Source organism: Corvus moneduloides, chromosome 20 (assembly GCF_009650955.1).
Source record: "Corvus moneduloides isolate bCorMon1 chromosome 20, bCorMon1.pri, whole genome shotgun sequence".
NCBI lineage: Eukaryota > Metazoa > Chordata > Aves > Passeriformes > Corvidae > Corvus > Corvus moneduloides.
This window is the reverse complement of record NC_045495.1, coordinates 3,746,574-3,774,397: the sequence shown is the minus strand read 5'-3', so window position 1 is coordinate 3,774,397 and position 27,824 is coordinate 3,746,574. Positions and strand designations below refer to the sequence as shown.

Sequence of the window (27,824 nt, the reverse complement as noted above, 5' to 3'; positions counted from 1 at the left end):
GAAAACACCCCCAGTGTTGGGAGGTGCAGGTGGCTCTGGAGCTGCTCTCTGGTTGCTGCCAGCCCTGGGTGCCCACCACCAGCCCTGGGTGCCCACCACCAGCTCCTGCCCAGCCCTGGGCGAGCACTGGGGCTCCTGCAGCTCCTGTGGCTGCGACTGGAGGACTCTTGCACAAGAGCCCAGAAATAGCGATGCGTGGGCTGGCGGGCAGGGGCTGGGCAGATGCCAGGCAGACAGCCAGACACCAGGCAGGCTGTGCAGGGCTGGCTGGTGGTGGGGAGGAACCATGGAGCTCAGCTCTCGGTTCTTGCCGCAGGGACGCTCCCAGCTGGAGCTGGGGGTGGTTGGCGGGGGTTGAGAACATGGTTGGCAGCATCTCCTCACACAGGACTGGTCTCTGTCACCGAGGGCTGATGGGTGCCAGGGTGTGGGTGGGTGCTCCCCCCAGCCATGGGGGAGAGGAGGAAGGTTCAGCTGCTCGGCAGGTTTTGAGGTTTTGTTGTTGTTGTTTTAGCAAAGGTGAAAAGAACACGAAAACCAAACTAAAAATACAGCCCAGCGGTTTGGTGGGGCTGTTTGGTGTGGGCTGTGCATGGGCCTCTGCCTGGGTTGGTTGTGCAGCACAAGGTGGTCCTGATTTGGCCTTCCCAGGACACTCACCCAGCTGTGGGGCACTTGTCCGCCTGGTCCTCCTGGCCATGGCACTGCCAGGACCTGCTGTGTGGTGCCAGGCTGGGGGTGACCAGCCTGGGGAGGGCTCCAGGGGGTCTGGCAGCTCACGCAAGTGCTCAGCTCATGCCCTGTGTTGGATAAAGAGGCAGATGTGCAGAGGGGGGCATGGGGGCATGGAGAAGCTGGTGCCGTGGGTGGGAGTGGCCAGGAAGTGTATCCGGCTGGGGGAAGCATGTGGAAAAAGCCCCTGCCTGTATGCAGGGAGCTGTGCATGGAAAACCAGCTGCCTGCTGCCCCCGTGGCTCTGCAGCCGCGGCGCCGAGGGGGAGCAGCTGCATCTTGTGCTGGTGCTGGTGCTGCTGCAGGGCTCCCCAAGGCATGAACGGAGTGTGGTTTCCTGCCATGATCAAGGCTGATGCTCTCAGCTAAACCTCTGTCACCTTCCTGGCAGGGCCTCGGGCTCTGAGGGGCTGGGGGGTGCAGGGTTTGCTGTGGAGTATGGAGGAAACTCTCCATCAGAACCTTTAAGGGACAAAGCGAGGACGTGCTCAGCTTGAGCCAAAGCAGGAGTGAATGGGGGAGTTGGTGCGGGATGGACAGCAGCAAAGACATTGTGGCCACCCGTGGGCTGGGCTGGCGCTGCCTGTGCCGATGTCTTGGGGACAAGGGGAGTGTTGGCTCCCCGAAGCAGCTGGGAGCAGGGCAGGGGGAGGGTGGGCAATGGCAGCTGTAGGGCTGCACCCTGTGCCCCTGGCTCAGCACGGGTGACTCACAGCCCGTGGGTGCAGGGAGCTCTGGGTGTCCTTGCCACACCGGGGCTGGATACAGCCCCCAGGCAGGCAGGGCTGAGCCGGGGGCAGCGGTGGCTCCTCATCCTGGATGCCAAGTGCCAACGGCTCCCTGTGCTCCAGCCATGCTGAACCACAGCTTTGGCATTGCTGGGCTCCTCCAAAATGCTGCGTCCGAGCCTCTCATGGACATCCCTGGGAGCGGGAATCAGGTGGTGGCAGTGCCCCGGCAGGGTCCCCTCAGGTCTCCCACCCGTGTCCTGGCACTTCACGCTCCAATGGCTCTACCTTCCCCGTGTGCCCGCTAGAGCATTATCCCTCCTGCCCGGCTCCCATCTGGCCCCGGTGCCCGGTCCAGGTCCTTCCCCGCACCCTGGCCCCGCGGGCAGGATGCGGCCGGGGGCGCTGGCAGGGAATGCTGCCCGCACTGCCCGGACGGGGCAGCGGTGCCGGCACAGGCTGAACCAGGGCAGTCTCTGCACTTGAACGCTTGGCTGGCGCCCTGACATATTGGGGTTGATGACTCTGGCACTTCGTATTTCCTTTGGCTACATGCAGCTGGGGAGGGCGGTTTAACCCCTGCCTGCCCGCGTCCCGCTCTGCCAGCCCCAGTTGTGTGGGGCAGGGCTGCTCCCGGCTCCTGGAGGCCCTGGTTCCCAAAACCAGGGTGAGCAGGGCCGGGAAGAGCCTGTGTCCTTCAGCCGCAGCGGCTTGAGGGGCTGCAGAGGTTTTGCTGTGGAGTGGGCACAGCATCCCCAGGTCACAGCAAGGAGATAAGACTGTGGTGGAAGAGGTGATGGGGCCTTTCCCGCCGCTCTCCTTGGGGTGGCCTGGGGGGGCAGCCGCACATGCTGCTGTGCCACCACCATCGCCTCCTTGTCCTCCTCCTCCTCCTCGCCGGTCCCCAGACCCCTGCGGAGGGTCGGCGTGGCTGCGTGCGGGGGGACGCTGAGCTCGGCTCCCCCCGGCGAGGCAGGGGCGGGAGGCGGGACGCGCTGCCATTGCCAGGCGGCACCTCCTTCCCTGGGCACCCTTGGCAGAAGCGCGGCCGTGCGCCCGGGCAGGCGGCTGTGTCCGGCTCTGCCATCCAGCCCCCGCCTGGGCCCGCGGCCCCCGCCTCCCGCCCGCGCCCGCCGCCTTTGTTGTGAGATGAGAGCGGGCTGAGCGCCGGCACAGCCCTCCGAGCATGGAGCCGCTGAGCCACCGCGGCCTGCCTCGCCTCTCCTGGATCGACACCCTCTACAGCAGTACGTGCCCTGGGCTGGCGGGCGGGCGAGAGGGACGAGGGGCCGGGTCCCCCCTACCTGTTGTGTAACGCTGCGTCGCGCTGGGCAGGGATGCTGCGCCGGGGAGCCTGGGCTGGGGGTCCAGGCGGAGCCGAGCCCGGGCAGGGGGCTGGCGATGCTGGCAGGGGGTTGTGCTCCCCTCTGTGGGCATCCCGCATGCCCCGCTGGCAGGACGGCGCCGGCCGGAATCGGTCCGGCATCCCCCAGGCTCTGGGGACCCGCTGCATGAGCAGGATGGGTGACAGTGGCGGTGGCCCCAGCGCGGCAGGGCTCGCTGAGGCTGGAGCAGCTGGCACTGCCCGCAGGGCGCTTTGGGCATGGGGATGCTTTTTTGCGCCGGGTCCCACTCCCGTCCCCGCGTGGCGGTGGGAAGGCGCCTCTCCCTCCCTCCCTCAGCCGTGATTTTCTCAGCGAGCTCCCGGCGCTGGGCCGAGGGTGCTGTGTCGACGCGGTGTCGGTACCGGGGGCTGGCAGCCGGCGGGGCCGGGGGCGTCCTGCAGCATCCTGGGGGTGCGAATCCTCCCGATCCCACGGACGGGCAGCAGGGAGGAGTGAAGCCCGGAGCCCGGCCCTGCTCCCATGGCAGCTGTCTCAGCGGCGGCTACGGCACCAGGGATGTGGCCGGGGGATGAGGGGGCTCGGTCACAGGGTCCCCGTTGTTATTCTGGGGGAGCGTCGAGCTGCGTGGGCACCCCGGGTGGGGTTTGGGGTGCATTGATGAGCTCGGAGCCTGGTGCTGGTGGGGCAGCGAGGTTTGGCACGGGTGCGTAGGAAGGTGGGATGCTCCAGAGCATGCTCCATGCGTGGATCTGGCATCTGTCATGCCCTAGAGGGAGCAGGGGCTGCCAAGGGGCACGTTGTGTAGGGCTGAGCCCCCTCCCCAAGTTTTCCAGCCTGAAGCCTCTGACGTCCACAGGCAGAGGCCGCATCCAGCAGTGGCAGTCCCGGGGTCTGGGGTGGCTGTGCAGGCGTTTGGGCTGAAGCCCAGGGGCCACATCCAGCCCCAGCCTCTGCACCCTCCTTCCCGGCCACGGCATCTCTGCAAAGCCATGGCTCTGCCATCCCAAATCCTGCTCCAGCTGCCCTCCCTGAGGGATGGGGGGAGGCTGCTTGGCATGCCTGTGTTTGGGGGGATGCAGGGCAGAGTCCAGCCCTCATCACACTGGGCAAGGCAGTGATGGTGTGGAGGAGATGCCGTTCATGTTGAGCCACCCTTCAGCAGAGGCCCACGGAGGCAGGTCCGAGGCCAGCTCACACATCTGTGTTGTCATGGTGAATTTTCACCCAGGCACAGGGAAACCATGGCGTTTCCCCAAAATCTCACAGGCTCTGTGTGAATGTTGGGCTTTTCTTGGAAGTGGGATAGAATGGCTGAGCATTGGGGTGTGCCAACACACTGACAGGGTGTCGGGGAATAGCACGTGTCCAGCTGGAAATGCCACCCTGAGCTGCTGTGACTGTGCTGCCTGTGTCCAGGCTGGGCAGGAGCCAGCTGCTGCCCTTGGCGGAGCTCCCTCGTGGGGACCATCGTGCTGGCATGAGCCTGGGTCTGCCTGGGAAGATGTGGCAAAGCAGAAACATTTTCCTGGGGAAAATAATCCCTCACGGGGATGTGTTCCTGGCTCTGTCACCCTGCTGGGTCCATGTGGCGGCCCACAGGGCCTCTGTCTTGATGAGTGTCAGCATCTCATGGGTGTCAGCATCCCTCAGTGCAGTGTGGGCTTGGATCCAGCTCAGGGCCCCGGGGCTGTGTGTGGGGTTTGGGCCACAAGGCTGTTTCAGGTCGGGGTGTCCTTGCCCCCCAGAGTGGCTCCCCTGGGCCAGGCTTCCTCCCTCCCCTCGGTCTCCATGCCTGGGGTGCAGCAGGAGGATTTCCACTGCTGCTAAAAATCAGGAGCAAAAATAGCACTGGGTTTTGGCACAGGCACAGAACAGGCTGCAGGGGCAATGCAGCTGTGGGGGAGGAGGGAGGGAGGCACTGGGTTTGGGCTGCCTGGGTGGCACTAACACCCCACAGGCAGGGAGATGCAGGGGACAACCTTTCTGTGTCCCCTCACCCATCAGTGGCTCCCTTGCCCTTCCTGGCTGCTTGGTGGTGCTCGGTTCCCTTCCTGTAGCAGCTTCTGGGCGTGCTGGGGAGGTTCCTCTGCCTCCCCAGGTGAGGCCCCTCAAATGCTGCACAGCCATGGGTGGCACAGCTGGAGCCATGGGGACATGGCTCTGTCCTTCCTCCCGTGGGCAGCGCAGGGTCCCTCTCCTTGGGTGCCTGTTGGGGCACTGCCTGTAGATCTCATCCCCAGCTCTGGTCTGGGACTGGGATGTGGATCTGCTCCAACTGGTAGCAACAGGAGCCAGGTCATTCCTGCACCCCTGAAGGCCAGTCCCTTCCCTCTCCATGCCACCTTCTTCCCTGCACTGCTGCAGGTGTCACCTCCCAGGGTCCCCAGGTGCCTCATTAACGCTGTGTTCCTCGTTTCCTGGCTGCTGAGCCACCCCACCTGGGTTGCCAGGACTGCCACAGTGGTAGTGCCACTCTGGGTGTCCCTGTGGTTCAGCCTGGAGCTGCAGACCTTGCCATGGTGGAGGGAAGGCACCTGGTGGCCTCCAAGCTGGTGGGGACCATCAGCTTTGGCCTCTCTCTGCTGCCTTGGCTCCCCCTTAGACCCCACCTGATGGGGAAAGGTGCTTGGGTTTGGGTTGCTCTGGGGAATTCCCAGCCTGGGGACAGTCCCTGGTTGAGGGGGCTCGGGGGAGCTGTGTGGGGTGGGTGTCCTGAGGAGTGGCCATCATGGGGGACAGCAGTGCTATTGAGCCTTATGCTGCCATGCTCCTGGAGGGTGCTGGAAGCATCACAGCTGGGACCCGTCCAAGACAGGAGAGGTGATGGACATCCCACCGTGAGGAGGCAGGACAGGTTAAAGCCAGGGATCCTGTTTTCCTGAGGACCAGGGGGTCTTATGGGCACCCCCTTCTCTGCCCATCCAGTCAGCTCCTGGATTGAAGGTGGGCTGTGATGGACCACTGAGGGTGTCCTCACAGCCTCTGAGGGATTGTTACTAGCTAATTGCTAAAGAAGTAAGGCCTGAGAGGGGCTGTAGTGTCCTGGCAGAGATGTGGTGCATCTGGCCCATGTCACAGCTCTCCTCCAACCCCCCTCAGCTGCAGGAGGGAGCACCCCATCCGTCCCCACTAGCACTGGCAGGGCTCCTGGCCTGAGCCTGCTTTGCAGCGCTCTTTGATTTAAAGATTTATCCACTTTCCCTAGGAAGCAGGATGTAATATTAATGTGCTGAGCGGTGTCGGTGGGAGCCAGGGGAGTCCTTGTCCAGGATGGCAGGGCCGTGGGGACATGAAGTGGCAGCGGTGTGGGGTTTGGTCTGGGATGGCTGCTCCGACCCCAGTGCACCCCGTTTTGGCCAGGTTATCAGCTGGGGTCTTAGCTGGGGTCTCCCCAGTGTCTGTGCCCAGGAAGCCTGTGGGGATGTGGCTTCCAGGGATCCACGGGGCTGTCGGATGGGAGGGGAGCGAGGGGCTGGCGTGGGATCGGGGCCGTGTTGGGTGGGCCCCCCGCCTCTTTGGGAGCTGCCGAGGGGGCCCTGGCCGCAGGCATGGTGGGGGGGTGCTGGCTGCACCCCACGGCCGCCCCTGCCGCAGCCGGGCTCCCTTCCCCCTCCCCTTTGTCAGCATCTCGGGGCTGCTGCAGCCACCTCTTCCCGCCGCCACCGAGCCGCTGCCGTTCCCATGGTAACAGGTTAGGATGTACCCCCGTCCCCCGCTGCGTCCCAGGGACCCACTGCAGACCCTGGAGCCCCCCCCTCCCCTCCCACTTGGGGCTCTGGCTCCCTGAAATGGCTTCCCCTGGGCCATGGGTGATGGGGGGTTGTGGGTCAGCATGAGGCACCCAAAAATAGGTGCTGTTCTGGGGGGGCGGGAGCCTCATCCTGCGCTGGGAATGCAGCCCCCTTCTGACCCCCATCAGGGAGGCAACGGAGCCCTTGTGCCAGGGGGGTGGCACTGCCCTCCGTGCTGTGGATCCAGGCGGCCTGGCGCTCATTCCCACTCTCCAAGGAGTGTGTGGGCATGGGCAAGCGGGGAGGACGGCGGCTGTGGCTGCCAGCCCAGCTCATCTCTCCGCGGGGATGGCACAGGGATGGTGGCCGGCGGGCAGGCAGGGCACAGCCACTTGCATGGGGCTGGAGCGTCTGGCAGAGCAGCTGTCCCTGCGCAGACGAGGCCGGCGGCCTCTCGGTTCCGTTAATTATTCAAATATAGGGAAGTGTGTCGAGCAGAGGGTGCCTGCGGGGCCGGGGATGCTCGGTGTGCTGTCTGATGTCTTCTTGCCTGCTTGGCTGAGCAGGCAGCGAGGCTGGGCTGGGCTGTGCGGGCACGTGTGGCCGTGAGTGGCCCTGGGACGTGGGGTCAGCTGCCCTCGGGTAACCACAGGCTGGGCTGGGTGGCCGTGGTGCCACACGGTGACCTTGAGCCGTGCCCGGATGCTCACGGCCACCCTCTCTTACCCCGGCAGACTTCAACTATGGTGCGGACGAGTACGACGCCGAGGGCAACGAGGAGCCCAAGGCGCTGCCGGAGGGCTCGGAAACCATGCCCTACATCGATGAGTCGCCCACCATGTCCCCCCAGCTCAGCGCCCGCGGCCAGGAGAGCGGGGACGGGGTCTCGCCCACGCCCACCGATGGCCTCGGCACAGGGGTAGGTGCTGGCGGCGCGGGGCTCTGCACCGGGGGCGGGGGGCTTCGGGGCTCTGGGTGTTCAGCTCGGGTGTCAGCGGTGTTTGTGATGCTCTGGTGCTGCTCTGACCTGGGGCACTGTGTCCGGCAGCTCAATTTCCCCTGGCCGTGGCACTCTGGGCGCCGGGGAGCAGCAGTTCGGGGCGTGCCATGCCCGTGGGACACGCCGTGTCCCTGTCCCGCCGTGCCCCTGCCCCGCCGTGCCCCTGCCCCGCCGTGCCATGCAGAGCCCGCAGGGGATGGGCTGGCCGGAGAGCGGGGTCCCGGGTTGGGAGCACGGCCGGGCGTGCTGGAAGCGGGGAGTTGCCGGGTCCCCAGCTCCGGGAGCCCTTGGGGACAGGGCGCAGCGGCTCCGCCGGGCTGCCGGCTCCATCTAGTGGCACTCGGGGACCGGTCACCAGCAGGGGTGGGGACACGCGGTGCCCCCCTCGCTCTGGACAAGTTAGATGTAACCCCTGCTGTTCCCAGCGCATCCTTGGGAAGCCCTTCGGTTTTCCAAAGCAGGAGGGGTGCCCGGAGAGCTGCGGGGCGGGATCCAAAGGGAAAAAAGTGGTTTTTTCTCCGGAATGAAATAAAGCCCGGGAGCGGTGGGGTCCAGGCAGGCACCTCGGCCCCTTGGGGTTGGTGCGGGGAGCAGCCGCACAGCCCCGAGCTGGGGGATCCCCTGGCGCTGCCGCTGCCCGGGCTGGGGAAAGTGAAGTTTTATTTTTGTCGTGGAAAGAGTTAAGCTCCTGACCCGGATGCTGAGGCAGAAGAGGGAGAGGTGTGGCTTCCTCCCCAGGGTCGCCCTGCGCAGCATCGTCGTCCCGGCACCCAGCGCCCCTGGGGAGGGCGAGGAGGATGCTGCTCTCCCGGAGCTGGCTCTAAACCACTCGGGCCCAGGGCTCCTTGTGCCCCAGCCCAGCCCTTCGAGCCCCAGCCCTGACACTCCGGTGCCGGGGCTGTGGGCGCTGGGCTCTGACCCCGAGGCCAGCAGGGACAGCAGAGGGTGGCTCTGAGGAGCAGGGCTGGGGAGAGATGCTGGCAGAGGGGTGGCCCTGAGGGGTGGTGGGGCCCGCTGGATCTGGGCACAGGCAGGGACGTTGGCTTGGTTGTCGCTGACAGGATTGGGAAGTGTTGGAGCCCAGTGCCAGCTCTGCTTCCATCTCTTTATCTGGAGCTGCTTGTGCTGGGGCTTGGCAGAGCCGCCTCGGATACAAGCACTGTGTGTCAAGCCCTGCGAGGGGCACAGGCTTGTGCTTGTGTGGCTGGTGGCACAGGGTGCCAGGTTCACCCCACTGCTCTCCTCCAGTGAGGCAGGACTGGTGTCACTGCCTTTGAGAGGGCTGGAGGAAGTTTCTGGTGGGGCATCTCATCTTGCAAGCTCCTGGGGCAGCTGGAACCATGTCTGGGGCCTGTGACTGCTGGGTGCAGACACATCTTAACCCTCCCTCTCCCACTTGGGAAACGTGGGTCATGCTGTGGAATGGTGTCCCAGCCCCTGCTTGGGTGCTGCTGGGTTTGGCACTGTGGGTAGCGTTCCCCTGGACAGGGACCATTCCCCACTCTGGGGTTGGGCAGGGTTGTGGTGCCCTGGCAGGGAAAAAGCTGAGCTGTGACATGGACACATGGCTGGACACGGGCTCTGGAAAGTCCCTGTGTCTGTCTCCCTGCCCACATCTCACAGCAGGAGTTTGTTGCAGGCTCAGATGGGTGCAGGGAGAAGAGATGGCTCCTGTGGGCAGAGCACATGCAGCTGCTGGTTCCCTTTTTGCTTCTGAGGAGCCTGGGGGAAACTGCTGAAACAGCTCTTGCGTTGGTGTCCCCTCCTCCAGCCTGCTCTTGCCCCGTTTGCCAAGGCCCACAGTGTCCCCATGCCCACTGCTGGTGTCCCCATGTCCTGGCTGCCCCGGGTTTGGTCAGGCTGGGGCAGCGGTGGATGTGCGGCAGATATGCGTGAACACACACGGCTCAGCTGTGTGACACTGCCCCAAGTCCCCTCTGGGGCGGGGAGAGGTCTGATACCTTCTGGGGGTGCAGAGCCAGGTCCCCATGTGGGACCTGGTGATGCTGCTGCCCTCCAAGGTCACTTCTCGCTGGTGGCAATCCCCATGGTCTGACTCCGCCTTCCCTCGGGACACGGGGCTCCAGAGGGCTACAACAGACGGGATGCTCTCCCAGTGCCGGGTGAGAGCGCGGGGGGCCTGGCAGGGGACCCCTCCCCGCGGCTCTTGCTGGACACACGTCGGGAAAGCCGGCTGGGGAAGGCGGCTGCCGCTCGCCCCAGCCTTGACCACAGCCGGGCTGCGGCGGCGGAGCAGCCCCACCTCCATCGCCGAGGAGCATTTCCTGTAGCAGCGCGCAGGGCGGAGCGGCGGGGCCGGCTGGGGCGCAGGGCGCGGGCAGCGGCCCCTGCACCGCCCGCGGCCCCGGGGCCGAGCGGAGCCGGCCGGGAGCGGGGCTGGCCCCGTGCTTGCGGCGCTGCCGAGCCCGGAGCCGCCGCCGCCGCCGCTCGCAGGCGGCCCCGCAGCCGCGCCGGGAGCGCCCGGGCCGCCGGGGACTGGGAGGCCGGAGCTGGGTCAGGCTGGAGCACCGGGGATCCCATAATGGCTCCTTTCATCCCGCGCTGGTGGCCGGCGTCCAGAGCTGAGTCAGGCTGGGACAGCTCAGCCGCGTGAGCCCCTTGCCTGGAGCCTTGTGGGGTCCCCTCTGCGCCCCGCTGCCCGGCCGGCCATGGAGGAGGAAGAGGAGGCCATAGGGTACCTGGATAAAGTGCTGGAGGACGAAGATGACTCTGAGCCAGGAACTCCCACCAGCCCCGTGTCTCCGTTTTCGGCCGGCGAGAAGGTGGGCAGCGGGGGGACCCTGCTCCCGTGCTGGGCAGTGGGACAAGGGGCATCCTGCTGGTGCAGGTGATGCCCAGGTGTTGGGGCAGCTCCTGGGGCGATGCGGTGGGTGCTGGCGAGGGGCAGAGCTGGGGGCAACGGGAGCATCACTGCGGCCCCACCACTCCCCCAGGAGTGTGGCCAGGGGCACAGGGCAGGGCTGTTCCAGGCTCCAGGTGTGAAGGGTTCGGAGTGGGGTGACCACCCAGCTGTCCTCCCAGGGGGGAGTAGGGCCACACGTGCTGCTGGTGGGGGCTGCGTGGCTCAGCAGAGCTGGCACCGGATGCTCAGGAAGGGGCTGGTTTCACACTCTGCCCCACTGCTCGGCCACCAGAAACTCCTCAACAGTCCCAAAACAGAGCTGGGGAGTGGACCTGGAGAGACCCCTGTGCTGCCAGGTGTAGCTCAGCATCCTTCTCATGCCTACCCTGCCACGGTGCTGGAAAAGGGCTCCGGCCCTGCTCTTCCTGGGGTCTCCTGCACGGGGCAGACACAGAGCCCTGAGTAAGAGTCACTGCTCTGGGTCACGGGGGTCCAGTTGACATCGTCCCCGTGGGGTGTGCGGGCCCCGGGCGTGGGTGGGCCCCTTATCTTCTGAGCCCCTGTACAGGGCCCAGGCTGGGGGAAGCAGGAAGAGCCCGTGACTAATCTGTGGCAAAGAGCCCACGAGCTCCCAGTGAATAAAAGTGGCCCCCCCGCGCACCCTCCTGCTGCGCTGGTCACCATGGCCCAGCCTTAATGGGGCAGCGCGGCAGCGTGGACACCCTGGTTGTCACAGCAGTGCCCAGGGCCGGCTGATGGACACTAGAGTGGGGTGGGGAGATGCTGATCCTCAGCCATGCCCACTCTGGGGCTGTGCCCCCCCAGGTGTTTGCAGCTGCCACCTCCCCTGGCACAACAGCCGGGGCTATCATGGGCAGAGGTGAGACAGGACCAATGTCCCCCCCTAAACCATCCTGAATGGCCCAGAGTGGTGCTCTCATGGCTCTGCTTGGTCCCTGTCTGGGTGGCAAAGCCTGGTCCTCAAGTGTGATTTTTAAGGGGAGGGGCCAAGGCGTGACCAAGGATGGTCCAGGGGCTGGGGTGTCCGTGCCTGGGCACTGGCAGATCCTCGCCGCGGGTCCCAGAGCCCCCCAGCCCAGCCATCCCCCTGCCATGAGGGTCATGCCGCCGGAGCACCAGCGCTGCAGCAGACCTGGGCACTGGGACCTGCCCCGGTGCCACTGGGGTGGCACTTTCCAAGGGAAACCTCAGCCGAGGGAAAGGGTGGCGCTGCATCACGTGGCAGCACCATCCAGCGCCAAGCATGATTTCACTGGGCGTCTCTGGACTCTGCCCTGGGAGAGTCCTGCCATGCCGTGCGCCATCCTGGAGCGCTGCCAGCAGCGCCGGGCTCGTGGCCAGCCTGGAGCAGGGAGGGGAGAGAAGCCAGCGCAGCTCGTTGCTTTCCCAGCTGGCTCCTGATGGGCTCTGCTGCCCATCGGGCACATGCCATGGAGCTTCCCTGGCACTGGCAGGGAGATGTGGCCATGTGGGGATGCCAGGAACGGGTTGGTGGGATGAGGGGTCTCCTCCTGTGCCATTTGCTGGCTCAGCCAGGCTCCTTGCTGTGTTCCACAGGGCGAGCGGGATGCTGGCAAAGGCCTGGAGATGAGGAAGTTGGTGCTCTCTGGTTTCCTGGCCAGTGAAGAGATCTACATCAACCAGCTGGAGGCCCTCTTATTGGTGAGCACAGCCCCTAGACTGGACACCCCCAGCAGGGATGGATGGATGGATGGATGGATGGATGGATGGATGGATGGAGTAATTTCTTCCCGGACAGCTTCTCCCAGCCACATCAGCCTGGGTGGGAGCAAAGCTCCAGAAGCCACAGCACAGCCAGCTTTGCTCTGTCCTGGCTACCCCCATCTCACCTCCCCTGCTGCCCATGTCCCTGTCCCTGCTGGGGACATATTTATAGCCCTGCTTCCTCTTGTGGACTAGTTGACCTTCATGGCGAGACGCTGTTGCACAACACAGGGTCACCACCGCCGCGGGGAAGTCTGGGGATGCACGAGCCCGGAGTGCCCCTTGGTCCATCTGTCCCAGCCTCAGATCCTCCTCATCCCCAGCCTTCCTCTCTTAGCCTTCATCTCAAACTCTCCCTTCTTTGGCAGCCCATGAAGCCACTGAAGGCCACGGCCACCACGTCGCAGCCTGTCCTCACCCTCCAGCAGATCGAGACGATTTTCTACAAGATCCAGGATATCTATGAGATCCACAAGGAGTTCTACGACAGCCTGTGCCCGAAGGTGCAGCAGTGGGACAGCAACGTCACCATGGGCCACCTCTTCCAGAAGCTGGTACGCACCTTCCCCAGGTCTTGCTCCACTTGGAAGAGGAGAAGGGCTGGAGTTGTGATGAGTTTGGAGTTGCAGTGCCAGCAGGGGCTGTGCCCATGGATGCCATGCCATGCTGGGGAGAGGAGAAGGAGAGACCAGGTTGAAGTGCTGTAGCTTCAGCTTCTGCTGTCCAGGCACTTGTTATCTCTCTGCTGGATTTCGGAGGTTTATGGAGGCACAGGGCTGGGCAGGAGCTCCACCATCCTGCCCTGAGCAGGAGCCAAGCATGTGACCCCCAGCTGGCTGAGTGTCCTGCCAGGAGTGGACAGCTCTGGGCAGTGTCACCTCGAGGGCTGCCTGAGCCCTTGGGTGCAGTGGGGGGCTTCAGCACCCTGCTGGTGCCCAGCTAACCCCCCACTCCCCACAGGCCAGCCAGCTGGGGGTCTACAAGGCCTTTGTGGATAACTACAAAATCGCCCTGGAGACTGCAGAGAAGTGCAGCCAGAGCAACTACCAGTTCCAGAAGATCTCGGAGGTAAGCTGGGATGTGGCTGTGCCAGTGGGACAGGGCTGTGCCTGGGCTGTGCCACACAGAGCAGAGAACACTGTCCTCGTGGCTGAGCTGACCACGTCTGCCCCGCAGAGATGCTCTCCTTGCCCTGGGGACTCGCAGGGACTGTCCCCAAGGGCTGGGCCACAGGGGGCTCTGCTGGAGGGCCATGGTCTTTGGGCATTGCACAAGTTTGTCCCCACCTTGTGCAAGCTCAGGTTGGGCTCGTCCCGTGCTGTCACCACCCCATCCAGTGTTGGTGGGTGCTGGGCACCTGTGGCTCATCTCCTGCTGCCTGCATCTCCATGCCTGGATCCCCTACAGAAATGGGGACCTCCGTGGCTACAACCTGCCCCCCCTTGTCCTGTTCAGCTTGGTGGCATCACCACCATGCCCCAGCTGCTGGGCACAGCCAGAGCTGCTCCCAGCCAGGCAGCATCCCCCACTCCTCCACCCAGCACCCGTGTGTGGCCTCCAGCACGGCCAGGCTGGGCCCGGGGGGAGATAGCAGGGTGCAGGAAGGCTGGGGGGGACCCCATGACCTTGAGCCATGACCTTCCCCCCCTCCCCAGCCCCCTGCGGGCTGCGCTGATGGCCCTTTCCCTTCCTAGGAGCTGAAGGTGAAGGGCCCCAAGGACTCGAAGGAGAGCCACACGTCCGTCACCATGGAGGGTACGGCGGGCGTGGGGAAGGGGACGCAGCCTTTTGTGTGCACGGCATCGGCGTGGGTGAATTGCTGAGCCCTTTTTGTGCCCGGAGCCGGCGGGGAGGGAGGGTCGCGGCTCTTTAGGATGCTGGGGGCGTGCGGCAGCCCCCCAGCCCCTGCCCACCGCTCCTCCCCGCCCGCGGCCGTGCCGGGAGCCGTGCGGAGGGGCCGGAGCTGTGCCGCAGCCGGGCTGAGCTGCTGCGGGGCGGCAGCGATGGCTGCGCGGACACGGGGCTGCCATGGAAATCCTCGTCATTGTCCGGCTCTGCTGTAACTGCACCTATGGTGAGGCGAGGGGGGCGGCTCCGCTTTGGGGTGCCGGTGGGGAGTGATGCCGCGGGGTCTTTGCCGGGGGGGTGGAGGCTGCGTCGTGCTCTGCAGGCTGAAGTTGGGAGCGTCTTTGTTCCAGGCTCGATTGAATCATCTTGGCTCCGGCACACGCAGCCACGCGCCTGCCGTCCCCGCCGGGCAGGGGCTCGTGCCGGCGATGGGACAGAAGGAGCTGGGGTGGGCAGGGGGATCCTGGGCTGGGGGACCCCCTCTGCCCGCGCTGTGCCGTGTGGGTGGTGATGGGGAGGGGTCCCTATTTGCCCCAGCATCGTGGGGGCTGGAATGTCCATCTCTCCATGGCTGGGAGGAGAGGCAGCAGACATCCCTGCCTGCTGCTGCCCGTGGGTCCCAGGCTGGTGCGACTGTGTGCACAAGGAGCCCGTTGCTCCTCGCTTGTGCTGGGACAACCCCTCCCGGGGCTCCCCGGAGCTTTGTGTGTGCCTGTGGTGTTGGCAGCAGGAGAGTCCATCCTTCCTGTGGGTCTAGGGTGGTGGAAAAGGGGGGGATACCCTGGCTGCCCCGCTTTATCCCAGAGCAGGGTTCTTGCTGGCTGTCACAGGGAGCAGGGCTCTTGTTTTACCCTCTGGCATGGAGTTGTGGGGGTGCAGCCTCTGGTTAGGGTTCAGGCTGGCATCCTCACCTCCTGGCAGAGACCCCTTGCTCACCCTGTCTCAGAACCGGGTGCTGTGAGGCAGCACCCTCTGGGATAAAGGGGATGGGAGCTCCCCACGACTCAGCCCAGGATGAGGAGGTAGCAGCATGTTTCCCTTCTCTCCCATGGTCTGAAACCTGGCTCCTCTCGGCCCTGGCAGTTTGGGGAAGTGCTCCAAAGTGAAGGGAAAACACAGAGGTATCAGCCTGGCTGGAAGCAGCCTGGGAAGACATGAATGTGGCCAGGCACAGGGAGCAGCACTGTGAGTGGGCTCCGTGCCTTTTCCTGCCCAAAGAGCTGGGGAGGAGGAGAAGGGTCTGTCTGCTTCCACTGAAATGTGCCTCTGAAGAGCCTCTGGGGCTGTTTCCTGCTGGGAAGGTGCATGGCAGGAGAAAGGGCTTGTCTGTACCCTGTGTGTGAGGCAACTCTGCTCCCCTGGCCAGAGTGGGGCCTCATGTGCAGTCATGGGGGGCTGTGGGGAGGGACACGGTGTTGGGATGATGCCTTGGCCCCCGTGTTTTCTGTAGGTGGGAGTTTTGCTGCTGCTGGAGCAGCCTGGCTCCCCTTTGCACCCAAGGCTGGCTGGGGTGGTGCACAGAGGTGGGTACAAGGTGTCCCGTGGGGTGGCAGAGCACGGTGAGGGACAGGACCCAGCGCTGAGCCAAAAGGGAAACTGAAAAAGCTGCTGAGGGTGATGAGAGGCTCTTCCGCTCCTCAACCACCGCACAGCAAGCGTGGGTTCACCCCTCCCACAGAGGCCCGGCCCTCCTCCTGCAGTGCCAGTGGTGCTCACCACCCACAACCACACACCAGCCTGGCTGTGGTTCCTCGTGCCTCCAGCACAGCAGGACACGGGGCTCTGGCACTGGTGGCTCCCCACTGCTCCTGGCACTACCATGACTGTTGATCCCAGATGCTCGCCCAGGGCTCTGTGCAGACCAGGGGGGCTCTCTGGGCATCTGGGCTCCCCTCCTTGCCCCTGTGCTGCCTGTGACAGGTGGGAGAGGGACCAGGGCTCCAGCCACAGGTGGCTGCTGACACCTTCTCTCTCCCCTCAGCGCTGCTGTACAAACCCATCGACCGGGTGACACGGAGCACCCTCGTCCTGCATGTGAGTGTGATGCCAGTCCTTGGGGGATGGTGGTGAGCTCTGTCTCTGTTGCTCCTGGGGATCTGCAGTTGATGAGGGGGTCTCTAGGGTGGGTGCTTTCGAGCTGCTCACCTGTGCCTGTCTCCTTCCAGGACCTCCTCAAGCACACCCCAGCTGACCACCCTGACTACCCGCTGCTCCAGGATGCCCTCCGCATCTCCCAGAACTTCCTCTCCAGCATCAATGAGGACATTGATCCCCGGAGGACAGCGGTCACCACCCCCAAGGGCGAGGTGAGCCCGCAGGGTGGGCAGTGGCTGGGCACAGGGTGAGGGCTGAGCTCTCTGCCAGCCCCTGGCTGGTGTCTCCATCCTGAAGAGCTCCATGGTGCCTGGGTAGGACTTGGAGGGGTTCCTCCAGATACAGTTCTAGGTACAAGATTAGGGCTCTACCCAGTCCTTGCTGCTTGCTGGTACCTTATTAAGCATAGAGGACATGGACCTTTCCATGCTCCTGGTGGCTGAGCCACAGACAGGGACAGGATTGTTGGCCTTTCCCCATGGATTGCTGGCCTTTGCTCCCTGCCTGCTCTCACAGCAGCCCCTCTGCCTCACAGACCCGGCAGCTTGTCAAGGATGGCTTCCTGGTGGAGCTGTCGGAGGGCTCACGGAAGCTGCGGCACGTCTTCCTCTTCACCGACGTGCTGCTCTGTGCCAAGCTGAAAAAGACAGCGGTGGGGTAAGGAGGGTGCTGGGCCCTCAGTGGGCCAGGGGCTGTGCCAGGGAGGGTGTCAGGCATCAGTCAGCATCCGTGCCCTGCCTGCAGGAAGCACCAGCAGTACGACTGCAAGTGGTACGTGCCCCTGGCCGACCTGGTGTTCCCCTCGCCGGAGGAGTCGGAGCACTGCCCGCAGGTCCACGTCATCCCTGACCATGAGCTGGAGGACATGAAGATGAAGATCTCAGCCATCAAGAGCGAGGTGCAGAAGGAGGTGAGAGAAGGGTGTGGGACTTGCTGTCGGGGTGGGTGCCTTGCTTGGGATCAGGGATGGGACATGGGGGACAGGGGCACCTGTGGAAGGTCCTCTCTGCTCCCCGTCTGCAGAAAGCCAACAAGGGGCAGAGCCGGGCCATCGAGCGCCTCAAGAAGAAGATGTTTGAGAACGAATTCTGGCTGCTCCTCAACTCACCTGCCATTCCCTTCCGCATCCACAACCGCAACGGGAAGGTGAGGAGGGTGGGCTGGGGCTGGGCTCAGCCCTGCCTGCACACAGCCTGCCACATCCCCCTCTCTCTTACAGAGCTACCTCTTCCTGCTCTCCTCCGACTACGAGCGGTCTGAGTGGAGGGAGGCCATCCAGAGACTGCAGAAAAAGGGTGAGTTTGGGGCTGCCGAGGCCCCCTTGGGGCTCCTGGCCCTCCCAGAGGCCACAGGGAGGTCCTGTAGGATCCCAGCCTGGTGCTCTCCAGTCTCCATGACCAGCACTGGCTGTGTTCCTCTGAAGTTTCTGTCCTCTCCCAGACCTCCAGGCCTTTGTCCTGAGCTCAGTGGAGCTGCAGGTGCTCACGGGGTCCTGCTTCAAGCTACGCACTGTCCACAACATCCCGGTCACCAGCAACAAGGACGGTGAGTGACCACTGGGCTGGTGGGTCCTGCTTTGCTCAGGATGATGCTGGGCAGGAGCTGTGGGGTCCCTGGGCTGGAGCGGGGACCCTGCTGTGCAGGGGACAGCTTCCCACCAGGTGGCACTGCTGGAGCAGCGTCGGGCTCCCAGACAGCACAATCCCGGCTGCAGCACGGGGCTGCTTTTGGGCTCTCTCTGGCACCCCCATGGGCTGGGCAGGACCAGTGTCCCCAGGGTGAGACCCAGCCAGCCCCACTGGGAACCTCCCCCAGGACTGTCCAGCAGCAGGAGAGCTTGGGATATCTGTCAGTGGGGGATACAGAATTTAGGGATGTCCCTCCAGGGGGTTGGGGGCATTTGGGTACCACTGCAGGCACCGTGCTTGCTGTGGCAAAGGTGGCCTCGGGGGTGGCCAGCCCCAGGCCCTGACACAGCCTCTGCTCTCCTGCCACAGATGACGAGTCCCCAGGGCTTTATGGGTTCCTGCACGTCATCGTCCACTCTGCCAAGGGCTTCAAGCAGTCAGCCAGTAAGTGTGGGTGCCCACCCTGCTTGGAGTGGGCTCAGAAGAGTTGGGGTCCAGCACGTGACCCCACTCTGGCCACAGTGATCCCCTGGGAGATGGTGGGGATGTTCCTGGGGTGCTGAGCAATGTCTGCTCCCCCAGACCTCTACTGCACGCTGGAGGTGGACTCCTTTGGCTACTTCGTCAGCAAAGCCAAGACCAGGGTGTTCCGGGACACCACGGAGCCGCAGTGGAATGAGGTGAGGGAAGGTGGGATGCGGGGAGGGGGCTGTGCTCCCCATTTCCCTTCAACCCTTGTTCTGGAGCTGCTCTGGGGTGCTGGGGTTGAGACACCCTCCCTCCACACCCCAGGAGTTTGAGATCGAGCTGGAGGGCTCCCAGTCCCTGCGCATCCTTTGCTACGAGAAGTGCTACGACAAGACCAAACTCAACAAGGACAACAATGAAATTGTGGACAAGATCATGGGCAAGGGGCAGATCCAGGTATGCACTGGGACTTTTGGGCATCTTCTCACCTGAAGGTGGACCCCTTAGGGCCTGGCAGCTGGGCTGGGAGGGTTTTCCTGGAGTGATGCCTGGGATAGAGAGCTCTGGTTTTGGGAGCGGGGTACAGCAATTGTGGGGTTGAAGGCAGTGAGGTGGGTGGGCATCAGGCATGGGGAGGATGGTCCTGGGGTCCAGTGGCTGCAGGAGAAGGTGGGACAAAGTGAGAGGGGCCTTGTGGAGATGGCAGAGCCAGACCTACCCCGCAGAGGTGCATCCAGCCCCAGCTGGGCTGGAAGTGTTTCCGTTCCGCTGCTCTCCGTGCCGTGGCCCCAGGGGGCTGCAGGGAGGGGTTGGCAGCTGCCCCAGGGAGGGCTCTGCATGTGCAGCCCCCCGTCCCTCCTGTGTCCCCCTCTGCCACCATCTGCCTTCCCTGTGCCTCCATCCGCTGCTGTTATGGCAACAGGGGTTTCCAGGGCAACAGCTGAGCCGCCTCTGATTGGCGGTTGCCAGGCAGGGAGGATGGAGGCCTGGGCTGCCCTGAGATGCTCTCAGGTGAGCAGGACCAGGAGGATGGAGCAGGGGGCAGGCAGCCCCCAGACCCCACAGTCCCTCTGCACCCACCTTGGCCAGGCTGCAGGGAAGCCTAGGGCAGGGGGACGCAGTTCGGGATGGGGGTGTCCCTGTGTTTTCCTGGTGGGCACCACAGCCTGGCTGCCCTCCTGGCACTACTGGGGATGGGGCATGCCTGGGACACAGCCCTCGACCCAGGGCCACTTCAAAGGGCCCATCATGGCTGCCTGCTCCGTGGGAAAGCAACTGAGGGCAGGTCCCAGGGGAGCAGAGAGCAGCATGGAAATGCTGCTGGGAAGGGGATGCTGTGGGGAAACAGCACTGGAGGGGGGCACAGGGAGGGAGGTGGGGGCTCAGCTTCACCAGTGGCTTGTTCATACCTGGAATCACCCGTCTGTTGCTGTCTCCCCCAGGAAACAGTGGCGTGGGGGTGGCATTGAGCCAAGTGGGAAGGCCAGGGCAGGGAAGGGGCTCGGTGTCCCGCGGGGATCAGTCCAGCTGCACTCTCGGAAATAGCCTGGATCAACAAACATGAGTCATGCTGGGAGATGCAGGGGTCGGGACAGGGACAGCACAGCTCGTACCCGCTGTGCAAAAGTTGTGGGGGAAGAAAGGGAGAGGAGAGGGCCCTGGGGCTGCTTATCCCAAGGAGGATCTGGATGGATGGAAGAGTGTCAGAGTTGGGGCTGTCCTGCTGTTGCCCAGAGCCACAGCTTGGCCTTTGCCCCAGGGGTGGGCTGGGTGACAGGGCAGGACAGGATGGGCAGTGGATTGTAGTCAAGCCCCAGAGCTGCCCCCTTTCTTGTCCCTGATCTGTTTAGGCAGAGATGCTGCCTTGGATGTTCCTCACCCCAGCTGGTCTCTGGGCTCATCATGAGCTGCTGCTGGTTCCACATAGCAGCACTGGCTTCTCAGTGGAAAGGTGTGACTCCTGGTTGGCATTAACCCTGCTTTGTTGTTGTTAACCCCATTTTGTCTGCAGTTTTTAAAGCTGGAACATGCTGTGGACAGGGCTGCCACGTTTGGCTTGTGTCCCCATGAGGGTCTTGTGTCCCCTGCGCTGCAGGGCTCAGCTCTGAGCTGTCCCAGTTGCTCCCAGCAGCTGGGCCATGTCTGCTGGGTGCTGGCAGGGGTGCGTGGTGCTGTGCCAGGACGGCAGGCAGATGTTGTGGTGGGCAAAGCAGGCTGTGAGTGCTTGTGCCCACATTGCAGAGGACAGAGGATGGATCTGGCCCCCATGCCCTGGGGCATGTGAGAAGACAGGCAGTGGGTGCATGAAGGGGGTCTCAGGAGCCCCTTCCTCAGCTCATTGATGCACAGGAGGGCTGTGGCTGTTGGAGCAGAGCCTGTGTTGTCATGGGCATGGTGCCTGCTGTACCCTCAGGTAATAGCTGCCTGTCTGTCTGTCCGCTTCCCTGGGCTGGCAGAGACTCTGGATGGGGGGATTTGTCATGTTGGGGCACCCCAGAGCTGCAGGGAGTCATAGTGACCCATGTGGACTCCAGGGGCTGCTGAGGGATGGACTGGGGGGCAGTGCAAGTCCCCCCAAGCCTGCGCCTCACCATGTCCCTGCCTGTCAGGAGAAGCAGCAGGCGGGGACCCTTCCAGGGCTTCCCTGCCCACATCACCCCCTGGCAGCGGGGCTGACAAGGGCCAGGGTGCACAGAGGGGACATGGGGGTCCCCAGCTGTCCCTAGGCATGACAACAGACCCCAAAAGCCTCATCCCCGTGCCCCTTGCTGAGAGCAGGAGAGCCAGCCTGGCTCCTGCGCCGAGCCAGGAACGCTGCAGCCGCCAGCGGCGGTGCCTCGGGGCCGCGGCTGCCGCTGGCGCGGCGAGGCGGATAAGGGCAGAGGGATAGCGGCGGATAACGGCGGATAACGGCAGAGGGATAGCGGCGGATAGCGGCGGATAACGGCAGAGGGATAGCGGCGGATAGCGGCGGATAACGGCGGCGGGGAGCCCGGGCACCCCCCCAGCGCTCCCGAGCGGCGGCGGGCGGCAGGGCGAGAGTTAAACGCGTGGGGGCCGCCGGCGGGGGGGGGCTGCCTTTGAGTCACTTCCTCGCAGGGGGAGGGAGGTTTTTGGGGCTGCCTCGCCGCCTCGCCAGCCTGGCTCACACCCTGAAGATGAGCCCTGCCCGCTCGCCGCCCCGCCGCCCCAGCAGGGCTCCCCTGGCCGGCCCCCGCTGACCTCTCCCCGCCGGCAGAAGGGATGCGGGTGCTGTGCTGACCCAGCCGCGGGGACGCTCCCGGCCAGCCTCGTGTCGCCTGCCCGGAGCCGAAGCGATCGTGGCGATGACGGAGGTGTTGGTGCAGCCGGAGGGCAGCCCCGGCCCCGGGGGCGAGCAGCAGCCGGAGCGCGGCGTGGAGGAGCCCGAGGGGAAGCGGCCCCCGAACACGGGCGCCCGGCTCTGGGGCAGGGTGCGCAGCAAACTGCTCCGGCAGAAGGTGCTCCGGGTACGGGGGGTGGCTGCAGGGGACGGTGCTGGGCTCTGGGATGGCTCCGCCGGGCTCTGCTGTGCTGGCCGTGGCTTTTTGGTGGGGGGGCTCTGATAGGGGCGGCTGTGTTGTTTGTGTGGAGAGTGAGTGCTCTGGGGTCTGTGCACGGAGCAGGGAGGCTGTTTGGGTGCTTCAGGAGCTCTTCGATGCAGTTGGCAGCCTGTGAGGTGTTCGTTTTCCTCCTTCCCTCTCCCTCTGTGTGCAGACAGGATCGGGGAGGCTGAGCTGTTTGCACCGGCGGGTCCTGCACAGGCAGGGCAGGGAAGCCCCTGCCCAGCCCTGGAGCTTGCCCAGGGGGCAGTGATGCTTCTGGGCTGGCTGGGGCCAGGTTCCTGCGGTGCCAGAGCACCCAGTGCCTGTGTCCCTCCTCCTGCAACCCGGGTCGATCCAGGCTTTCCCCAGCCCACAGCTATGTCGCAGCCACATCAGCCAGTGCTGCCCGTCTCCGTGGGAGCACAGAGTGCAGGGATGTGTGACAGAGGTGACAAAGGAGGGGGACAGCGCCCTTGCAGGCTGTCCCAAAAGCCCTATGGGGGACTCTGGGGGTTTCCCTCGGTGGCGTCCCCCTGCGCAGGGAGCTGCTGGCTCGGGGCTCAGCTGTGGCCGCGGGCAGGAGCTGCCTGGGCCCGTGGGGGTTCGGTTTGGCAGCGGCGGGGCCGCGTGTGACGCAGTGGCATTAACCTCGATTCTGTGCCACCGCTCCGCACAGGGGATTAAGGGGCAGCCAGGCCTCTGTGGGGAGGCTGCCCGGCGGCTGTTGCTGGGTCAAAACATGAAGGGGTTTCATCTCCCGTGCCCATTGTGGCCGCTGGCTTCCCTGCCCACTGCTGCCCGGGAGCCCTGGGGCTGCAGGGCAGGATGTGGCCTCGGCTGGTCTGTGCGGGGTCCTGGTGGGCTGTGGGTGCTGCTGCTGCTCCTCGGGTCGCTCTCAGTCGGGTCTGTGAATTACTGCTTTTTTGGGGGGCTGTGCTTTGCTACTGGCAGCATTTGGTGGTGTGGGGGCTGCTCTGTCCCATGGCGCCAGGGGCTCGGGGACTGGCTGTTCCCTGGGGAGGGAGCTGCTGGCATGGAGGTCTGGTGAGGGATCTGCTTGCCTGGGCAGCCACGGGAGGCCAGGCTGGGGAGTCTGTGGGTGCCACACTGATGGGAAGCAATGCTGGCTGTAGCAGCTCCTCCGGGATCCCGCTCCCCAGGGCCCTGGCAGAGATGACCTCGCTGATTGAGTCACCAGTGTGCTCCTGATGGCTTCACCCAGGCTGATGGTTGGCTGACCTCATGGGTCTGAGATATGAGGAAGGGATGTGCCCAGCCTGGCAGCCCCTGCCCCACCACAGCATCCCAGTGTTTGGGGCCCTGGGGAGCCACCATAAAGATTTCGAGCCCTTTCAGCTCCTCACCTTGGACCTCTGCCTGGGTCTGTCACAGTGCCAAGACCTGGAGGTGTCTTGAGGACAAAATTCCAGGATATGGCCTCATCACCTTAAGTCCGGAGCTGTCCCGTGGACAAGACAAGCAGTAGGAGAGGGGGTCAGCACCAGCCGGATCTCCCCAAGACACACAAAGTGCTGCAGGACTGCCAGGATGTTCATCGTCTGTTCCTCCACATCCCAGGGCCTTGTCCTACAAGTAAACACCTTAAGATAATTTGGGAAACCAGGATGATGGCACTTCCCTGTGGCAACAAACAGAGGGTGTTTCACCTCGCCATGAATGAGCGTGGCACCGCAGCGGGCATGGATACCACCATGGCTGAGACACAGGAGGGAGCAGCCTGGAGGCGTGACCTGGCTGAGATGTTTCCCCAGGCACAGGCTGGTGTTTGAAGCCATCTGACCTTCCAAAGAGGAGCTGACAGCTCATCCTGCACAGTGCTGCCTCGGGGGCTGTTCCCCAGGGCTCCCAGCCCAGGAGTTCCCCGTTGACCTGGGATGTCCCTGCGTCCTGCTGGAGCAAGGCAGCTCCCTTCGGAGGAGAAGGAGATGGTGCTGGGAGCTGGGACAGGGTGTTTGCCAGCACTGTGTGGGCAGGAGCTGCCTCTGGCTCTGTGGGTGGATGCTCCCATCCATCCTCCCACACCTGGAGACGCGGCTTTGCTTAAACTGGGGAGTGGCAGCGTTGTGTGCTGCTGCTGCTGCTGCACGGGGTGCTGGCCAGGAGGGTTAGAGAACACCAGGGCCAGGCCACAGTCAGTGCCCCAGAGGGGCACAGGGACCTGCCCCAGCTGCAAGGGGGCTCAGGCCCATGGTGCCAGCAGAACTAGCCCAAATTCGGGCCCTGCTGGCTGCTGTGGGATGGTTCTGCCCATGCAGGGGGAAGGGGCTGTGGGGAAGTGACGTGCTCAGGGTAAGGTCTGCGGCACTGGCGGCAGCCAACCTGGCTTTCATTAAAGCTTTCTTCAGAGCTCTGCTAAAGCCCTTCCAGATGTGAGCTGCCAGGGCCATCAGAGCTGGAGGGACCCAAGGGATGGGGATGGGAAAAGGGAAGGATGTGGTGGCTGCAGTTTAAATCGCATTGCGGAGCAGGGAGGCTCCTGAGCTGGCTGGGGGACACAGGGGCTTCACTGCAGTGAGTGGGACAGGGATGGATGAAAGTCCCTGGGACAGGTGGCATTGGCCGTGGTGGCTGCATGGCAGCACCGTGGGGGATGCGGTGCTGGGGGGGAACACAGAGGAGCTGGAGCAGCAGGACCAGGGTTGGCTGTGGTCTGGCTGCAGTCTTGTGATCTCAGTGTCCAGACCTGCTGCACGGTCCCATGGGAGCCCAGGGCAGCTGCAGCCTTCCTTTTCCTGCTCTCCAGCAGCCGCAGGGCTGGCACGGAGGAAGCAGCGTGGCACTCTCCGGGCTCTTGCATGGGCTGGGCTGGAGCATCAGGGAGGGCTCCATGTCAGGAGCCATTCCTGCGCTGTGCTGGAGACAGCAGCATTTCTGTCTTGCTGGGGACTACAATTTTCCCATGGCTGAGGAGCTGCTCGGGCTCACTGTGACACAGGGCTGGGCATGTGGCAATGCCACCGTGCTGGGTCTGTGCCAAGAGCCAGGGCAGCTCGAGCCTGTCCGTGGGACTGTGGGGTCTTGGTGTGCAAGAAGGGACATGAGGGACCCCAGAGTGCCCCCCATCATGACATGCAGTGACTTTATGGGCAGGGGAACAGCAGCTCCGTGGCTGGAGCAGCAGCTCTGGACATCTTTACACTCGCCCAGAGCATCTCCTGACCCAGCAGCTGCAGGAAACTCCCGTGTCCTTGCGGAGTGACCCCGCGTGCCTGGCGCAAGTGTGGCCTGGCAGCTGCATGTCCCCAGCCCTGGGAGCCCCCACCAGCTCCCATATCCCCTCCCCTTCCCCAAGGGGACATTAGTGCCTGGCTGCCCGCCCCGTGCATTACACGGATCAATGGGGCCGGATCGATACCACCAGCTGGGGACCAAAAAGCCCCAAAAGGCAACTGCACCCGCCTCTGCCCAGCCCTGGAGCCCGGAACCCACCACGGCACGTGCCGGGGCCTTGGGAATGCCAGCACCTCACCGCGGCACCCGGGCGCCGGGGCAGCGTCACCGAGTCCCCCGCTAGCCCCAAAGCCAGAAATAGCAGAGCCTGTCATTCCCAGGGGTTATAAATAGCCTTGGCTATGGGGAGATGTTGTTTTTCTGCATGGAAAACGCTGCCCTAGTTCTGTTTCATCAATCTGCTGCCAGAAATAGTCCTAATTTCTTGGAAGTTTCTTGCTTCTCGGGTGTGGGTTAAAGCACTGCCTTGCAGGGGCTCTGGGGAGAGGGCAGGACAGGGAGGCTGAGCCCATCTGGCTTCAGGGCACAGCCAGAGTGACCCCAGACCCCAAAGGGGAACGAACCTCTCCATCCTCGGGTCATGAGCAGCACATTGCCCAGGAAAAGCATGTCCTGTGCCCTACACCATCTGCAGATCAGGGGCTTTGGGGGCCACCAGGTTGGGATGACAGCGGGGCTGGCATGGGGCTGTGTCCCCACAGAAATCACAGACCATCTCTCCCCACAGCTGGACCCACAGGCCGTGCAGACAAAAAACTGGCACATGGACGTGATTGAGATGAATGGGGTAAGCAGGGCCGGGGGACCCCACAGCCCCTCGCTGTGAAGGCAGCCCCTTCTTGCCTTCAGGCCAGCCAGGACTCACCCCCTGTCTCCCACAGATCAAGGTGGAGTTCTCCATGAAGTTCACAAGCAGGGACATGAGCCTGAAGAGGACCCCATCCAAAAAGCAGACTGGTGTCTTCGGGGTCAAGATCAGCATTGTGACAAAGTAAGCGCAGGGCTGTGGGGGCTGATGTGCTCTGTGGGTGTGGGGTTGCACTGAGTCCCCTTGCTCCCGCCAACACCGGGGAGCTTGGCCTTTGCTGGGGACCTGCCCGTTCCCTTCACCATCCCCATCCTTCCCACCTGCATGCCCATCCTGCTGCTGGCCCGGGGTTTGCAGGGCTGGGCTGGCTGCCGCGGGTTCCCCTGGGAATCTTTGCTGAGGGCTCCTCTCCCCGAGCCAGGCGCGAGCGCTCCAAGGTGCCTTACATCGTGCGGCAGTGCATTGAGGAGGTGGAGAAGAGGGGCATCGAGGAGGTCGGCATCTACAGGATCTCTGGAGTCGCCACTGACATCCAGGCGTTGAAAGCTGTCTTTGATGCGAGTGAGTGTCCTGGGGGAGCTTGATGTTCCCATGGGAGGGTTCACAGGCACCGAGACCCCCCAGCCCTCTGCAAGGCCAGGGTTTGGTTATTGCACTGCACAGATGAGCTGCTGTGTCCAGGGAGGGGCTGGGGGTGAGGAGGGACAGAAACACCCAGAGATCCCAGCCCTGTTTGTGCCTCGATGCCTCTGAGCTGCCGCCGCTCCTGGCTGGCTCCTGGGAGACACTGAGTCAGGGAAACGTTGCAAATGCATTTGCAAATCGTTCCACATCCTGTTGCCCAGCCAGGCGGGAACCACTCGGCTTTTCCCAGCCTCAGCCTGGCTAATGGGGCTGTGATCCCAGCAGTGCTGTCCCTGCCCTCCAGCTGGCAGCCTGTCTGGATAGCTGCAGTGACACAGAGGGTAGAGACCCAGAGGGGAAGGAGGGCAGGAGGCTTCACATGTGGGTGCTCTCTGGACAGATAACAAGGACATCCTGGTGATGCTGAGTGACATGGACATCAATGCCATCGCTGGCACGTTGAAGCTGTACTTCCGTGAGCTGCCCGAGCCCCTCCTCACTGACAGACTCTACCCCGCCTTCATGGAGGGAATAGGTAAGGACTTGGGGATGGGGAAGGCGTTGATGCACAAACTTTGTTTGGCATCGCCTGCTCTGGGATGGGAGACTCCCAAGGGTCCTTCCCAGCTCAGCCCACTCGGTCCTGGCTGTTCTTGCCAGCTCCAGGCCAGCTCAGAGCTCATGGTGCTGCTCCCCAGTGCTCACACACTGGCTGCCAGGAGATATCTGGCCATGGTGGGTCCTGCTGCTGCACCAGATCCTGCCCTGAGCCCTCTCTCTCCTTGCCTCCAGCCCTCTCGGATCCTGCTGCCAAGGAGAACTGCATGATGCACCTTCTCCGCTCGCTGCCTGACCCCAACCTCATCACCTTCCTCTTCCTGCTGGAGCACTTGAAAAGGTAATGGCTCAGGGGCTGCCTGGGGTGGTTGGGAGGTGCAGGATGGGTCTGTCTCACTGCTTTGCTGTGGGGATGGGACATGAATGGAGTTAGAGCTGCTGTTTGATTCCTGTGGTGCCTGCACAGCTGCAGGCTGATCCCAGACTGGAGGCAGATGGTGCTGTGCTGGTGCAGAGCAGGGCTGTGGGCAGCAGCCAGGGCCAGCAACAGCAGCTCGGTGTTGGGCAGCACAGAGGGGTCCTTTCCCAGGCATTCCAAGAGGGTACAGCTCCAGGTGTGTCCCACTTGCCCTGTCTCCCTGGGCTCTGGCACATTCCCCAGGGTCCTGCCAGGCTGCAGCTTGTTCAGACCCTTCAACTGATGTTGATATTGGCTTTCCACATCTCCTCTCCTTGGGCCCTGTGGGATGCTGGGGGGATCCTGGAGCCATTCTGCCCTTCCAGAGTAGCCCCTGGTGTCCCAGGACCACTGGCCATGGTACCAGGAGGGTCTGTG

General features: G+C 64.0%; 1 protein-coding gene across 4 annotated transcripts in view; it reads left to right on the top strand.

The window, feature by feature from the left end:
• The window catches only part of ABR (ABR activator of RhoGEF and GTPase), a 38,058-nt gene that overhangs the window by 6,461 nt on the left and 3,773 nt on the right, over nucleotides 1-27,824 (top strand). Inside the window, exons 1-21 of one of the 4 annotated variants that reach the window (XM_032130014.1) lie at nucleotides 2,505-2,707; nucleotides 7,272-7,456; nucleotides 11,979-12,083; nucleotides 12,515-12,700; nucleotides 13,107-13,214; nucleotides 13,841-13,901; nucleotides 15,976-16,028; nucleotides 16,160-16,300; nucleotides 16,624-16,745; nucleotides 16,833-16,998; nucleotides 17,112-17,234; nucleotides 17,308-17,383; nucleotides 17,529-17,633; nucleotides 18,086-18,160; nucleotides 18,299-18,396; nucleotides 18,509-18,640; nucleotides 25,727-25,786; nucleotides 25,881-25,990; nucleotides 26,229-26,368; nucleotides 26,832-26,966; nucleotides 27,224-27,329. In XM_032130014.1, coding sequence (XP_031985905.1) covers nucleotides 2,647-2,707; nucleotides 7,272-7,456; nucleotides 11,979-12,083; nucleotides 12,515-12,700; nucleotides 13,107-13,214; nucleotides 13,841-13,901; nucleotides 15,976-16,028; nucleotides 16,160-16,300; nucleotides 16,624-16,745; nucleotides 16,833-16,998; nucleotides 17,112-17,234; nucleotides 17,308-17,383; nucleotides 17,529-17,633; nucleotides 18,086-18,160; nucleotides 18,299-18,396; nucleotides 18,509-18,640; nucleotides 25,727-25,786; nucleotides 25,881-25,990; nucleotides 26,229-26,368; nucleotides 26,832-26,966; nucleotides 27,224-27,329 — 2,348 coding nt within the window. In that variant the 5' untranslated portion in view covers nucleotides 2,505-2,646. Of the gene's footprint in view, nucleotides 1-2,504; nucleotides 2,708-7,271; nucleotides 7,457-9,995; nucleotides 10,321-11,978; nucleotides 12,084-12,514; nucleotides 12,701-13,106; nucleotides 13,215-13,840; nucleotides 13,902-15,975; nucleotides 16,029-16,159; nucleotides 16,301-16,623; nucleotides 16,746-16,832; nucleotides 16,999-17,111; nucleotides 17,235-17,307; nucleotides 17,384-17,528; nucleotides 17,634-18,085; nucleotides 18,161-18,298; nucleotides 18,397-18,508; nucleotides 18,641-21,306; nucleotides 21,664-25,726; nucleotides 25,787-25,880; nucleotides 25,991-26,228; nucleotides 26,369-26,831; nucleotides 26,967-27,223; nucleotides 27,330-27,824 lie in introns of those variants that run through there. The other 3 variants (XM_032130013.1, XM_032130015.1, XM_032130016.1) reach the window with 3 other exon arrangements.